Genomic DNA, 14,717 nt, shown 5'->3' with positions numbered 1-14,717 from the left:
TAAATTCGTGTTCGTTATTCTCGTCGCTGTCTGCCCCCCTCTGTCTGCTTTTTCTTTCCTCTTAACGTATGCAACCTTTAAATCGAAACTTAACCCAAAGTTTCCTTATCAGTTATTTCGGAAGCCCTCTTGGCACATTCTAGTTTAAACCGCTGCCTTGCTCACTCGTTTCCTGAACCGGAGCAGTGGTTGCCCTAAACTTTCTGAATATTTCCACAAGGCTTTCTTTTTTTGATAGCTCTTTTTGGTAGTTTGCTAGCTCTTACACTTGATTGCTAATCAACTTGGGGCTTACCAGCATCATTAAAACTAACGTTCTGTACATGTTGTAGCGCCAAATGAGGCGACCAAAGTCCAAGATCTTAAGAAAACTTCTTTGTTCTTTTTTTGCAACACGTACAAGAAGTTTAACATCAAGTACTTGCACGGGCATAGTACTATGTCCATTTCGTTCAGCCTTCTTTTGTAAATTTAGCAAGAATCTTCACCTTCCAAATTGCACAAAACGTGCTTCAGAGAATGCGCTTCAATAAAGTATCAGTGCCACTCCTACGTGAACAAATTGAAGAGCCGAATCTAAATGGGGGGGGGGGGATTTTTGTGTACCTGTGTTGTGCAGGTGACACTTTTCGGACACATCTTTTTTTAATTGCTATCCGAAGTTTAAACTGGCCGACAGTGGCTTAGTGTACTCGCCTAAAAACATGAAGAATGCGTCTGCGTTTGCTAAATTCTGGCGACTTCTCGGTTTCTACCGGTTAGGAAAGAATTGCTAGCAATATCTATCAAGATAAAAAACGAATCTCTTGGCTGAATTGAAGGAACGATTCGTAATGAACGAACCAATGCTGGTCGAACTAGACAGAGAGAGATAAACATTTGTTTTACTCCTGGGCTGTAGTCGATATAATGGTTTAATCATCCAGGATCGAGAGTGTTTCTTGTCTGCTGTACGAGAAGGCTCCACTTCGTAAACCTTCAATGACCGAGTGATTTGTTTCAGGGTCCAGGTCAGATAAAGATGATTCAAAAGATATTCTTTAATTTGCTGCATATGCTCAAACTCCTGTAACCAAAAAGTCAGCGCAGAATTCTGGGAAGGTTTTGTATTAGGGCGTAATGTGTTTCGTGGGAACAGGGCATGTTTTTCTTCCAAAGGTAAGTGTAGTGCTGGCTCTGTTAAGCATGTAGGATAGTGAACGCAACAATGTTGCCGCCTCTGAAAACATTTGCAGCTGAGACAAACTTCTTCGTTGAAGAGGTTTGTAGTCCTTACTTTGTTTTAAGATTATAGTTCCCGATCTCTGAGCGGTGATCAGCGACATGTGCGCTGTAGGCATAACTATCTTTTTATCTGATATTCGTTTAGTCTGCGCCAGAGACGGGCGATCCTTGTCATCATTGCATCGATCTGGTGGGCATGTTTAATTACTTTGTCTACCGATTCACGTATGCTTCCATCTGGTATTATGAAACAATAATGCGGAGGCCCGTCTAGGGGATTTTGCCATTGTTTATTGAGTGACATTTGGCGGCGAGATGCAAAATTCGGTAACCAACAGGACGGAAAATAAAGCAATGCTTCCTTGAAAAACCAGGAGCATGGAAAAACGGAAAAGACAAAGGTTGGTTGCATGAAATAACGAATCACGATAGGAGAGAAGAAACCAATGAAAGTGCGCTAAAAATATTGTAGAAAGTTTTAATCATGCCCAATTAAGACTTGGTATTGATAATTTGCACCATGTACGCAATCGATGGAGTCGTTGATGCCGTGAGAACGGGTCCACGTTTTTTTTTTTTTGTAGCTTTATTAAGACGCGGATAGTCCACGCAAAACTGTCAGCTGTTGTCCTTCTTTCTGACAAGCACAACACCGGACGCCAAAGGCCTAAGAAGGCTCAATGATGTTCCGAGCGAGCATCTGGTTGACTTCATTCGGTAACTCTTGGCGCTCAGTAGATACACAGTTGGGCCGTCCGTGGGTAGGGCTGGTATCGCCGGTCTCAAAGCGATGCTTCACAACGGTTGTTTAACCAAGGGGCTGGTCGTCGATGTCAAAAATATCTCGGTATGGTGCGAGAAGTCAGCGAAGTGGGTCTGCGTGCTATGCTGGGTGCTGGAGAGCTATCATTACCGTCAAATTAACGGAGGCTGGAGCAGTAGGGCGCAAACCAAAATTGGTAGACGATGGAGACTCGCTAGTGGTGGCTAAAATATTGAAGTCGCTGGCCGGGTCAAGGCCCTCAAGAGACATTCCGCGAGGCACCACTTGAGGGCATAGTCCAAAATTCACCATTGCAATTCTGGAAACTTTTTACACCCAACGAAAATCAGTACACGAAGGAACAACATGACAAGGCGCTTACTCACAACTTAAATATTTATTTGAAGTAAGCACAAATATATAGGCACAAAAAGGGGGGTTCTTGCGCATACGCAGGAAAACAGGGGTGACAAAAATCAATAGGAAATCATGAAAAAACTGAAAATACATGTGGGCTAACTATCAAGAAAGCCCAATTCTTTATTGCGGAGTATGATCACTGGAACAAGGCAGCTGTTTCTCTTGATAGTGATTACCCTGTCCGGGAACGCGACATTGTGTGAAAGGCGGACGGTAAAGACAGACGATATAGTCTCCGTCCGCGGCAGGTGATTTGGGCGAGACGGAAATTTATGTTATAGCCAGATGAGGCAAGCGAACGTGGTCACTCGAACAAAAACGAGTCGGCGTGGGATTTGAAGGACCTACATCATAGGGTAAGGAATGTTGCTCAAGTGCCACAAAACAGTCAATAATGGTGGAATTGGCTAAAGTAAACAATGTAGGAGCCATTCCACTCGGTGAAGGTGGATGACTAGCGAAGCTGTAGTACATCACACAGGGTTAGACAAGTGTCCATGTATTGATTTTCAACATTTGTTAATGGCAGTGACGACCGCTTTATGATTACTGTCATATACAGTGATTGATTGGGTTACGACCTCAGACAGAATCTTGCCCAAAGCTAAATTTATACACAACCGTTCCTGAGTAGTTAAGGGACTTGGATTGATGTGGCACTTCAAATCATACTCTTCTAGCACAAATTGAGGGAACAATTTCTTGTCTGGTACTTACATGTCCACATTAAAGTCTGCAATGATGACCACATGGGTAGTGTCGTCACGGCTAACCCATGCAAAGTGCGTGCTCATGAACTTCTCGATAGTGCACTTAGGTGCGCTTTGAGATATATACACAGTGTATGTCAGCATTCCGCCTTTCGTTCGTACGGCAAAGACATCCCTAAAATCGGTGACATTGTCCTCTTGTGAGTTAATGGTCTATGGTTGTAACGACATTTTGTTCTTTGCGTACATAGTAACGCCTCTTGCTCATGAGTACATGTACTGTCCAGAAACGATTCTAGTATACCCACCGACTTCAAACAATGCATCGTAATTAATTTATTTGATTGTTATTATTAATTTTTATTATTATTAGGGGCGGCGTGCTTGAAGCCTTCTTCGCCTCCGCCGCCGGTCGACCCGGTATTTCACGACATTTGTCATTATCACTCACTTTTCCCACGGATACGACAGATGCAGTGGGAGTAGATGTACAAAGCTTTGCTGTAGAATCGATGCCCAAGATAATATAGTAAGGACTGCTCTGCAAAACACGAGGCAAAGCAGAAGTGTGGAGTCCGGCAACAGTCACACGGGAGGCACACATACCCATAACAGCCGGTGTTCCGCCGTCCGTGACGTGGACGATAGGTAGCAGGGCGGATCTTCTTGAGTTGACCTTCTTTGAGGACCATCTTTAGTTGCGCACGAAGGCACAACACATATCGGTCATATTTATGACTGATATGTGTGCACCGCTGTAGATGAGGGCTGTGACTGATACACCAACATCGACGTCCGGGTCAATCACATTATGAGTAGTAGGCAGGATCAGTAGCGCAATTTCGGCTCGGATTGTCACGGCAGCATAACCTGTATGAGCTGCACCAGCTAGTTCAACCATTAAGAGAGCGGGGACTAGGTGGTACGGTAGGCGGGAATTTACAACATAGGGCCGAGCAGGAAAGGCGTCGGTGAGGCGAGGGAGAGTAATCAGTAGAGTAGGTGTGAACGTCGAGGCAGTGTTGTCTTCCATCTGCGTTGACGGGCGAGGAGCAAGACCAGCGTAGCGAATGTTGTTCTAAAAACTTCGCCATTACTGAGAATTCCAAGAACTTCGACAATGGCTAGAAATATTACCGATGCACCTAAAAGGGAAGCAAGCGGGTCTTTAGTCGGGACTGAGTTATTCTACTGGTTCGCCGTAACTAGGATGATGGTACGGGGTTCAGAGTTGAGGCGGGCGCGCAAGCTTAGCGATCACTCGGTCTGGGGTGGACGAAGAAGCCTGCATAGTGCCCCGCGTTGCCAACTTATTAACAGACAGCGCTCCGGGTTAAAGAAACTGCTGCGCGAGAATCATCTGAAGCCGAAGATGGGAGGAAACTGGAGAGGCAGCTTCGACCTCCCGGCGAACAATACGCACCAGATTGCTAGCTGTTGTGGTCACGGGCGGAAGAGGCTGGTGCTCGCATGTAGATGTAGCAACCACGTTGGGAAGATGTGAAGAGTGTGGCGCTATGCGACTGCTCTTCGCTTTTTTGACGCGGCGACATTCAGAAGTTATGTCCTCCAACGTCGATTATTTCCTAAACGCGAGAGGGGGAACGCATAGTAAGCTATTGCTTTGAGGACGTGGGTGCCCTATTCTGCTCCTGGTATCTTCTCGTCAACGTTTCTATAAGTGCGATCACATCCGGGAATGCAGGCCACATACGATTAAGTGCAAGTGTGAAAGCGACGACACGCACGGATCTTTCTGCGTGGCCCGCCAGCTGCCAACAGGCTTGCCGAACAAATCCTTGAGCTTCTCGTTGCACGCGTCCCAGTTGGTGAATTCCACCTCGTCGGTTCCAAACCAGACCCGAGCCATTCCCCTAAGGTAAAATGGTAGGTTAGGTAGCAAGACAGTGTGGTACCAGTGGTTGTGCGAGCTCGTCCGCTCGTACTCTTGAGGATCTCCCACATCGGTGTTGTCGGCGCCGTAAATCTTTCCTGGGTCGCACGCTGGTTGTGCCAGGATGACGGTGACCACTGGTAGCGACGCACCTGAAGCATTTTCGCCTTGAATTGTCATTGCCAATGCAGCCAAGAAGCGCCCGCCGCATAAATTCGTATTGTGTCTTGTAGACCCGCAAACTCTACCAAAGTAATACAGAGAGACGAGAGGGGCAAATATATGTACAGGCTATCTACAATAGCAGAGCATTGTACAAGATGATGCTGTTGGTGCCTGAAAAAAATGGCTCGTAGCCACTTGGTAGGCGACATAGCTTAGGATAATACTGTCCTTCCTCGATGGCGCGTACGCACTGCAGAAGAGTGACCAAAATTTGGATGGTATTATGAAGAGGTTGGCATTACAAAAACTGTTAAAAGTATCACGTGGAAAATGTCAGGATCAGTATGCCTCGTCGTTTTCCGTGTCCTTGGTTTCTTCTTTTGCTGAACACTGTGACAATACCTTTTAATTAATTTTATCTACTGCGCCCTAACTATTTACTTACTTTTATAAGGTTTGATGACTACGAATATTGAACAATAGGGCCTACCCGATTTTCTATGGTGGGATCATTTAAATTTAGCACTAAGTTTGACCGTTTGACATTACTATATAGCTACTCATTTCTGCACTTTATAGCGTCGAACGCAAAGGCATACGCCTATATGGAAGCGGCAAGAACAATAAAAAATTCCTCAGCTGCCCTAGCACTAAAACAGCCCTTCTCCCCCCCTCCCCCTCCCCCTTTACACCGAAAAGCACGCCTGCAACGTTAAGCAACCGGTAGGTCCTTCAACTTTCCGTCCAAACCCAATATTACAAGCATACCTCATGTGACATTCGAACACTCTGTTGTCGGTCTTCTTCCTGTAATCAGTTTAAATTGTTCTGCGAATATTGCAAGTTGTGTGTAATTGAGGGCCACACGCACTCAATTCTTTTTTTTATAATTCTAGAACCATGGCTGTTTGTCGCATGCAGTCCACGATCAAACCACTGTGATCGATATCGTACCTGTGATATGTGCAACGCCTTAAAGCGAGAAACGAGCTATTTGTAATTCGGTAAAGAAGATCTCCAAATTAATTTGACTAGGTTCTTTATCGTGCAGCCAAAGCTGTGTACTTTCGCATTCTTAAGTTCTGTCAACACCAGAGTGGCGCCGCACATGGCAGTGAATCGCCTTTACGCAGCGCGGTTAGTAGCAGAACGCCATGTCCACTTCGGTGTAGTAGTGAGCCGCCCCACTGTAACTCCTTATTACTGCGTACATGCATCTTACCTTTATTATTTCAAACGTTTGAATCTTTTCCAATTGTTAGGCTGCTTTGCGATACTCTACGTCTTGGCCGAAGATCAGTGAGTCTGTCGGGCGAACTGCACGCATGACGGAGGTTCAGAGTTTGAACCCTTACGCCCGGCGTCCACAAGCTTATAAAACAAGCACAAGCAGCCTCTAGACCAGCAACCCAGCCTCTCAAAAGCGCGTCTTTTAAGGAATGTTTCGAGGAACGTGTGCTTGCTTTGCAAGAACCAAAACAAATGATACACCAGAACTCTCTTCTTGACAATACCCAATCCCGATGCTCTGACAGAAAGCTCTTTTCCAGATTGTTGGTTCAAGTAACCATCAAATGACGATTAACTCCAACGAGCCTGCAAATTGCATTCATCATCGAAGCTAAAAAAAATGAAAAATATAATGAAATTGTGAAAGCTGAATGAGTGTTTTGAGGCCAAGACTGGGCTACGCCTGAAAGAAAAACAACGTTACGTTGGCAGTCTAAAAACAAACGCAAGATCTACGCATACAGAGCAGGCGTTGTACTAAAATTGCATTCACACTCCATGAAACGGAGTTAGAATAAAAACGCGAATCACACTGTAAGACAACATCGACACATTCCGCTTTCGTCGGTACTTTCGGACTTCTTCGTCACCCATTTTCGAATTTTTTGTTTTACTTTGTCTCTCTACTTCTTTTTCTCTATCTGTGCAGAAGATAAGTCTAGTTGTCAAACTTGTGATTGGATTCTGGACTGAAACAGGTTTCGCCTCGAATTCCCGTTGAACCCAATATCAACGCCTCCACGAAGAATTTACGAGGTAACCTGCCATTCATAAGCCGCTAGCTCTGTTTCTCTCTCCCCTGCTTCCATGTGTGCCTCACCATTTTATTATAATTACCGGCTCCTCCCTTCGGCGGATTGAACCTACGCGCTCTAAAAAATTTGCTGTTGCTTAACCTAACCGACGAAGCAACGGTACTTCTTCCTGCTGTTTAAACTTGTAGTACTGGTAAATGAACCGATTTCTCCTTGAGCAGCGAAGGGCATTTCCTTAAGAAATGCGCCTAATTAGTGCTACGGAAACTAATGATGTGTGTCTTGGCTAGTTGTGGCGCGTGCACCTGATTTTACAGTCCGCCTTAGCCTCATAGAGCTCATAAAGAAGATGTCTTAGCGCAGGATTATGACTGAGGATCAGTGTACTATTTAACATTTTACTAAGTCATATGCCGACAGAGCTTGATGTCCAGGTAGACCTATACGCCGAATATATGGCATTTTGTGCGTGTCGAATGATATATATAGCCAATATAAAACTTGCAAGTCCTATTTCAATGAGATTGAAATATGGTTAAAAGGAGTACAAATGTCTCTGAGAGTCAACGAAAGTGCAATCATTGTTTTCTCCTTAACTTTTCCTTTACGAATAACATTTTCTTATGGTCAGGAGATTATTCCGCAGGTGCAATCACTAAAATATTTAGTAATAATTTTATACAGAAAACTTTAATTGGCAGTCACGCAAAGAATACATACGTACGCATAAGGAGCACGTACGTGCTGTTGATTTACTGCGAAGAGTTAGCAGCATTCATCTGGAACTCGCAGAAAGGCTCTGCTAATAATTTATCGTATGGATGTTCATCCCATTTTACAGTTCGGCCACGAGTTCGGCCCGAGAGGTCCTACTCATAAACTACCCCCCTCGTTTTTTTAAAACGCGAATCACTGCGTCTTTTCCGTGGCCTTCAAAAACTTGAAGTGAATAATATTCCTTATCATGAAATTCACCTGTCTTCTCTTTAAACCCGATTTCAGATACTGATAGTCCAAGAATTACTGAACATTTATGCTTGTCCCCAGACACGCCCCAACTATGTTTTAATTTGAGAGCCGACTGCAGCCTTTGAGAATCAATCATTTCGACTGCACTGTCCCCAGGCAATTATTCTCCAGATCCTCTTAGAATCATTAAATGTATTAATTCCTGACGGGGTTTTCCCTAATTTACCTCCTGCCACAGTGAGCAATGAATTAGATTATATATTTCCTCATAACGCTAAGCTTCTGCCTATTAGGTACGTAAACGCTTATTAGATGGCCCCCTTGAGAACATCCAAATAAATTCAGTAAAGGCCACAGATGCTCATATCGTTGAAGAGAATGGAGGAGAAGCCAGTTGTACGCGAACAATAAATCGGCCTTTCTCCCATCGACTGCTCGACTTTGCACCAATATTTCTGGCAGAGTTATGCTGACCATCCTAGCTCTACGAAAACTTCTCGCGTCTATTTCTTCAGCTGTAATCCTAACCGACTCCTTGTCAATTTGTTCAGCTCTATTCGTGCCCATTTCATCTAACACTATCCAAGGATTTTATTCATCTATCTTCCAACATTTACGCCTCATCCATCCAGTGCACATGAGACTCAATTTAAACGAGTCAGAAGAAGCACCAGCGGTGGCATTCTTCAAAGGTCCGGTACTGAGGATCCGAAGACCTTCGGTATACATCACTTCTGCGATATTTAAAAAGAAATTGGGTCCTATAAGAACACGGGAAATAATATGTATAAATAACTCCGATTTTTGATACCTTAGATTCCCTTGGCACCTCAGATGGTCTTCAAGAAGAAAATTTGAAGTTTCATTTACGAGAATGGCATTGCCCAATACCAATGCTCATATTTAATTGCCAGAGGTCTGGTTTGGCACCTACCCCTCAATATTTTTTTATTTCAATGAGCCTGAAACTATGGAACATTTCTTTATAGAGTGTCGTAGGTTCAACGTGCATAGAAAACAATTTCTAGTAGGTCCCCTTTGCCAGCTTCGATTGGTCATAACTGTTTTTGTCATACTCTGTCATGGGGGTCAGCACAAGGACACTGCCATAGAGAAGCTTGTGATGTGATATTTAATTTTGTAAGGGAAACAAGGAGACTGCCATGTAAATTTCATTGTTTTGTTTTTATTACAATTAAACAATATTTTCTTACTTTAAATTTGAAAATAATATGCCATGAAACTTTATATCTACGATTAGTATTATTTTATCTTATCCTTAAATGACAAAATTATAGTTAAGTATTATGCCCCTTTTACCTACTGTCTCCCGCTTCATGGCCGATAGACTATAGTGGGTTGCGCCATAAAAATACACGCCATGCCAAACCAAATTACTGAATTGACTCCGACAAAATAAACAGCAGGTGATTTTTTATGCTCGAAAAACTGTGCGTGATTGACGTTGTGGCGTTTGTGATCAAAAAAATGAAGCACGTCTATACCCCTGTAATTCGATGAACTGCTGTTGTACGATGCACAAAAGGCCCTGTTATCCCGCCAAAATACGTCTTCAACACTTGTTCATGGTATTCGGGATGCATGCTGTTTAATTTTTGTCGAACCATGTTTCAAACCTTCTTTTCAGTCATTTTCGAAACCATGTAGCATTCTTTTAATGTGCTACGCTACAGTTGAAGCTGTCATACCAACACGTATTGTACCCCAGAAAATCATTTCATTGCTTAATACGTCTGCAAGAAAACCGACTAATTGGTAACTACTGTGGCAGGTTGACATCACTTGGTTGAAGGTTATGAAGCGGTTTCATCAAGATAACCTGTACACAAAAGTTGGAGTGCATGTCCTGTCTTAAAGGGCGTGGCCAACTTGTTTCGGGGAGGCAAACATGCCGGCATTTATCTAAAAAGAAGATGGAAAAACTTACGATAATGGGGGAGCACATTGACATCGTCAGCAGCAGGAGGATGCCGGAGATGAAAGTCATCGTCGAATCAGTTGAAGCTGGGGTCTATTCGCAGTCAAGCGTGACTTAAAGCGTAACGCTTTAGGCGTCTTACGTGAAATTGGTCTGCAAGTTATGATGAGTCGCTTCGCGGAGCTGCAAGTCGGATGAAGCAATCTTCGGAGCTACTTGGCTCGCGACTGTGTTGCGTGTTGACTTTCCCGTGATTTGCGAGCAAAGCTAAGCCTCTTGTGTTGACCCTTTTGAATATTTAGCTGCAACAACGTGCGTGCGTAATAGCGCCTGGCCCAGCAGAAACACACGCACTCGGCTCTAAGACAGGAAGTAAGCAGCCAGCGTAGCGAAGGATGCGTGCTGCATGCTTGTCGTGCGACGCAGCGCTTTTATCGAATCGCGCGCCCGCGACCACGTGACCTGGAGTTGGGCAGCCAATCATTCGAGAGCGAGTCGCAGCGAAAGGCGAGAAGAACCCCCGGCGTGTGCCGGGGCATTAGGGAGACGTGGTAGCAGGGGAAAGAAGGAGCGCTCTCGGGACACAAGGCGAGAAGGGACAGCACCTCGCCACACCCCTTCAAAGTCTCGCCAACAAAACTTCCTCCGACGCGGAGGGCTAAGCGCTGACGTTTCACTCATGTCCGTTGCGAACTTTGCACTTCGTTTCATTCTGGTACGCTCAGCTGATAGACCAAATGGAAAGATGCGCGGAAGGCCTATGAGTAGACAAAGCAGACAGAAACAATAAAAAATTATACGTAAAGTGCCAAAGGGTTGTCAAAGTAAATGAAAAGGACAAGGCACGGCTTCGACCGACGTATAGAGTGGTAAGAGCGAGACCATTCGCAACAAAAGCTATATTGGAAATAACTGTGGGATATCGAGGAATGCGAGACAAATGTGGTTCGGTATCGCACAAGAAGCTTGTTTTTAGCAGTTGGATGGTGCAGGGAATGGATGACGTATGGATAACACAAGGAAATTGAATTTTCGTGGATGCCGGAAAGTTAAAACAAATCACGGAAAACAGGCACTCTAAAATGAAAACTCACACAGCAGCTGTTTCCATTTAGCAAAGAAAAGCGAACAAACGTTCTCGTGTTGGGAACGCGTGGCAGGACCTAAACATTCGTCTTGGTGTATTGCCACCCAAGAACAAAAATTATTGTTAAACTAATCATGTTTTCTGCAGCCCGAAAAAAATTTAATTCATGTTTTCATCATGTTGTATTAAAATGCGTCTAAAATGAAAGTGTTCTTTCTAAAACAAACAAAATATGCAACAAACGATATTGAAAGTTTCAGCAATAACTTTAACTTCTCAAATGTTTGACACGCGGACGGCAGACCGAAAACCGCGATAAAAAAATAATTCTCTTAATGCTTTGTAAGATGTAAGATCAAAGAAGAGACTTATCTAAAGAGTATTAAAAATCCCGGTAACGCTGTTTTCTTTTTTGACTTTATATTTATGTAATTATGGTATGGCAGCACGTCCAGGAAAAACACTGATGCATTCGTACGACAGGCAGGTACGGCAGTACCAACTCCATCACGAACTACCTGAGAACGCAAGTCAGAAACTAAGGAATGCTAATCTCTCTCTCTCTCAAGCTTTTTCTCTCTTTCTTTCGCTCCCTCTGATGATTATCAACATAGTGTGTCATGACTGGATATGGAGATGTTATTGCATCGAGTGGTAACGCAATATTAACGCCATGAAATAACCCCCAAAATGCTGAGAATAGGTTTAACAAAATACATTTCTGCTCGAATAAACTTATGACTCACATGGCGCTATAATCTTCGTCACTTCTTATTTCACTAGAAATGAGGCGACGTATTCCGGCGGAATTGGCTACGCCGTTATTAAAGATATTACTTAATGTGCTAAGAGAGCGGAATTTCCACACGACTCTGTACAGCTTTCAGCTCTCCCAGAAGACCATAGAGCTTTCGAATAGAAATCGTTGGCCTGCTATTTATGCTTCTTCGCGACGCTGGGCATTTAGATGTGTGACAATTACTGACATATCCTGAAAGATGCGACGCAGGGTAAAAGAAATGCCGGTCTCAACGAAGGATGTTAAACTTTTTTTCGTGAATGGAAGCTCCTGCGGCTTCCTGCCAGCAGAGGTGAAGCCAGCACTTGCCCTGCTTGGTCTCAGCTACGAAGTGAAACCCGCGCCTTGCACCATCGTCATTCCCACCAACACCGCCACCATCGCCAAGCAATCTGGGGCTAACACTTTTCGATACAAAAAAACAAAAACATTGGATAGTTACTGCCAGTAAACATTCGCAGCAACGCTGTGAGATCTCCCGTTAGAAATAGACGTCCTCACGCGAATAAGTGCTGTAGATTTGATGTGGTCACCAAGAAAAATTAGAACAAATAATAATTCACGCATAAAGCTCATATTGTGGGAATCAATGTTGCGCGAAGGATTTTGCGGGTAGGTGGCAATCTCGCCTCAGTCAGTATTGTGCATATGGTGTCACCAGATGGTGCAACCTCTCCGTGTATCACGCGCATTCGAGTGCTACGTGAGACCGCGTGAGCGTGTACGCGATCACGACGTGGAGGCGGCACGATGACCACAACGGCGATGACAGCAGCATAGCGACGACGACAACGCAATAGCGGCGGCAACAGCCACAGTACTACAAAATCGCAACGGTGATGTGAAGGTGGCCAACCCCGACGGCGAGGCACTGGAAATCGACGCAACGCAGGGTCCTAATAGAAGTGATAGATAAATAGTGCAACGGAAAGTTCCTTATGAACACCGTCTCAGCTTTCTAGAAAGGGAGGCAACAAGTTGGCGAGAGTCAACACCTGCTGGCCGAAGAGTGGGGCCGAATATGAAGGTTGTCACTGCCCATATTTTCACACATATACAAGTGCCACATTAGCCATTGCGAAAGTGTACAGTAATGAGGACCCTTAAACCCGTGTGGGAACAGGTTCAGTATAGCTCGCAAGTAGCAGACCGAACAAAATATAGATATGAGCAGCAGTGAGAAAAGCAAAAAGAAAAGTAGGGAACGTGACTCAAGTGGCTGCTCCGAACGTGGCGTCCACACGCGTCCGTCAACGAAATTGTCCTCTATAAAGGCAAAAAAAAACACAGCGCCATGCTTCAATCATTACTGTGTTTAATGACATCCGCCCTGCAAGCGCGCAGCCTCGATTCTCGTTAGTCTTGGCAAGGTCGAGGCTAGCAGGCCTCATTAGCAGCGCTCTAGATTCGCACATCACCGTGCCGAACTCACCGCTTTCTCTTCTTTCGTCGTGACCCTAAAACGTTGGAGTCTATACTTCTTTCTGTGTTGAACGTCATATTCAAGGAAGTGATTCCTGGTAAATGCATGTAGAACGTCTTGAAAGGGCAGCGCAAGACGACTAACAGAAAAAAATTCTCAGTTCCACCCGAAAGGGTAAGCACCGATCGTGATAGCAAACTAGTAGCTGTACGAACTAAACATGGTAGGTTTATCGGCCGTATAAACTTGTAAACATTCGCTTACTAACTACATTAAAAGTGACAGAATGTGTAAGCGTGGCTCCAAGAGGACATAGAAACAGACACACAGAGACAGGGCTGTCTTTGTGTGTCGGCTTCTTTCTACGTCCTTGTTCACCCACGCTTACACATTATATCATGGATTGAAACCAACCAGTCCCCCAGCGTGTTTTAACTAAATTAGGCAGCACGGTGTCACGCGCGCACAGCTAAGCATGAACACACCTCGCTCGATCACAGCGGAAGCTGTCTGTGAAAACGCTGGAATCAGGAATCGCGGCAGCTGCAAACGAATTGACCTACATGCATCTCTCCCTTCAAGGCGAACAAAACGCCGGAAGCACAGCACATACGAAGCTACCAAAACTACGCGCACTCTGCGAATGTCGCACATCGCTTTGATGATGAGGCGCGCGCGGGCGCGCACTTCGGCCAATTCGCAAATCGCTTTGCGGACACAAGAGTGCCAGCAACGCGTCCCTACGGCGTCCGCCAAGGGCGTCTACTGGGGCGTCCGCGATTCGCGTGCCTAACGCCATAGTAGACACCACGGTTGTCTCCACTCTGTATGGATCGGCGGGCGAGGAGGACATGGAGGCACCCCAGCAGCCGCCGGAGAACTCCCCTGTTCCCTCGCCTGAATCCCCTGCCTCGCGCGCGACGGGAGAGGGCACACATCCAGTCCAAGTTGCTCGCTCGCGCACGCGAGATTGAACCGAGTTCGCTGGCTCATGCTCACATGCTTTCACTCATAATGAAGCCTCGCGGCGATACCGGCGGCAGAGATGCGCCTGGAAATGCGCCCCAGGCAGCGACCGGTTTGGCCTATATAGACGTGACTGCAGGAAAAAGGAAGCGTGTAAACAATTCCCATTCTACAAGGCGCAAACCGGGGCGCATACTCAATAGTAAAGCCTTTGTTATTAAATGTGGAAGCAGCCTGTGCCCACTTCCTATCAAGATTACCTCAAACCATGCTAATCTTTTCAGGGTCACAAAGAAGAGCCTTTACCTCAAAT

At 45.1% G+C, this 14,717-nt stretch overlaps 1 protein-coding gene across 1 annotated transcript in view; it reads right to left on the bottom strand.

Moving 5' to 3' along the window:
* The window catches only part of LOC142576215 (uncharacterized), a 96,810-nt gene extending 86,285 nt beyond the window's left edge, over positions 1-10,525 (bottom strand). The window contains exon 1 of the mRNA XM_075686234.1: positions 10,139-10,525. Within this exon, the coding sequence (XP_075542349.1) occupies positions 10,139-10,198 (60 nt within the window). The 5' untranslated portion in view covers positions 10,199-10,525. The remainder of the gene's footprint in view (positions 1-10,138) is intronic.
* Positions 10,526-14,717: the final 4,192 nt, after the last annotated feature.

This window comes from Dermacentor variabilis, chromosome 3, assembly GCF_050947875.1.
Source record: "Dermacentor variabilis isolate Ectoservices chromosome 3, ASM5094787v1, whole genome shotgun sequence".
Classification (NCBI taxonomy): Eukaryota; Metazoa; Arthropoda; class Arachnida; order Ixodida; family Ixodidae; genus Dermacentor; species Dermacentor variabilis.
Note: the sequence above shows the minus strand (reverse complement) of the source record. Positions and strands in the feature narration are given on the sequence as shown.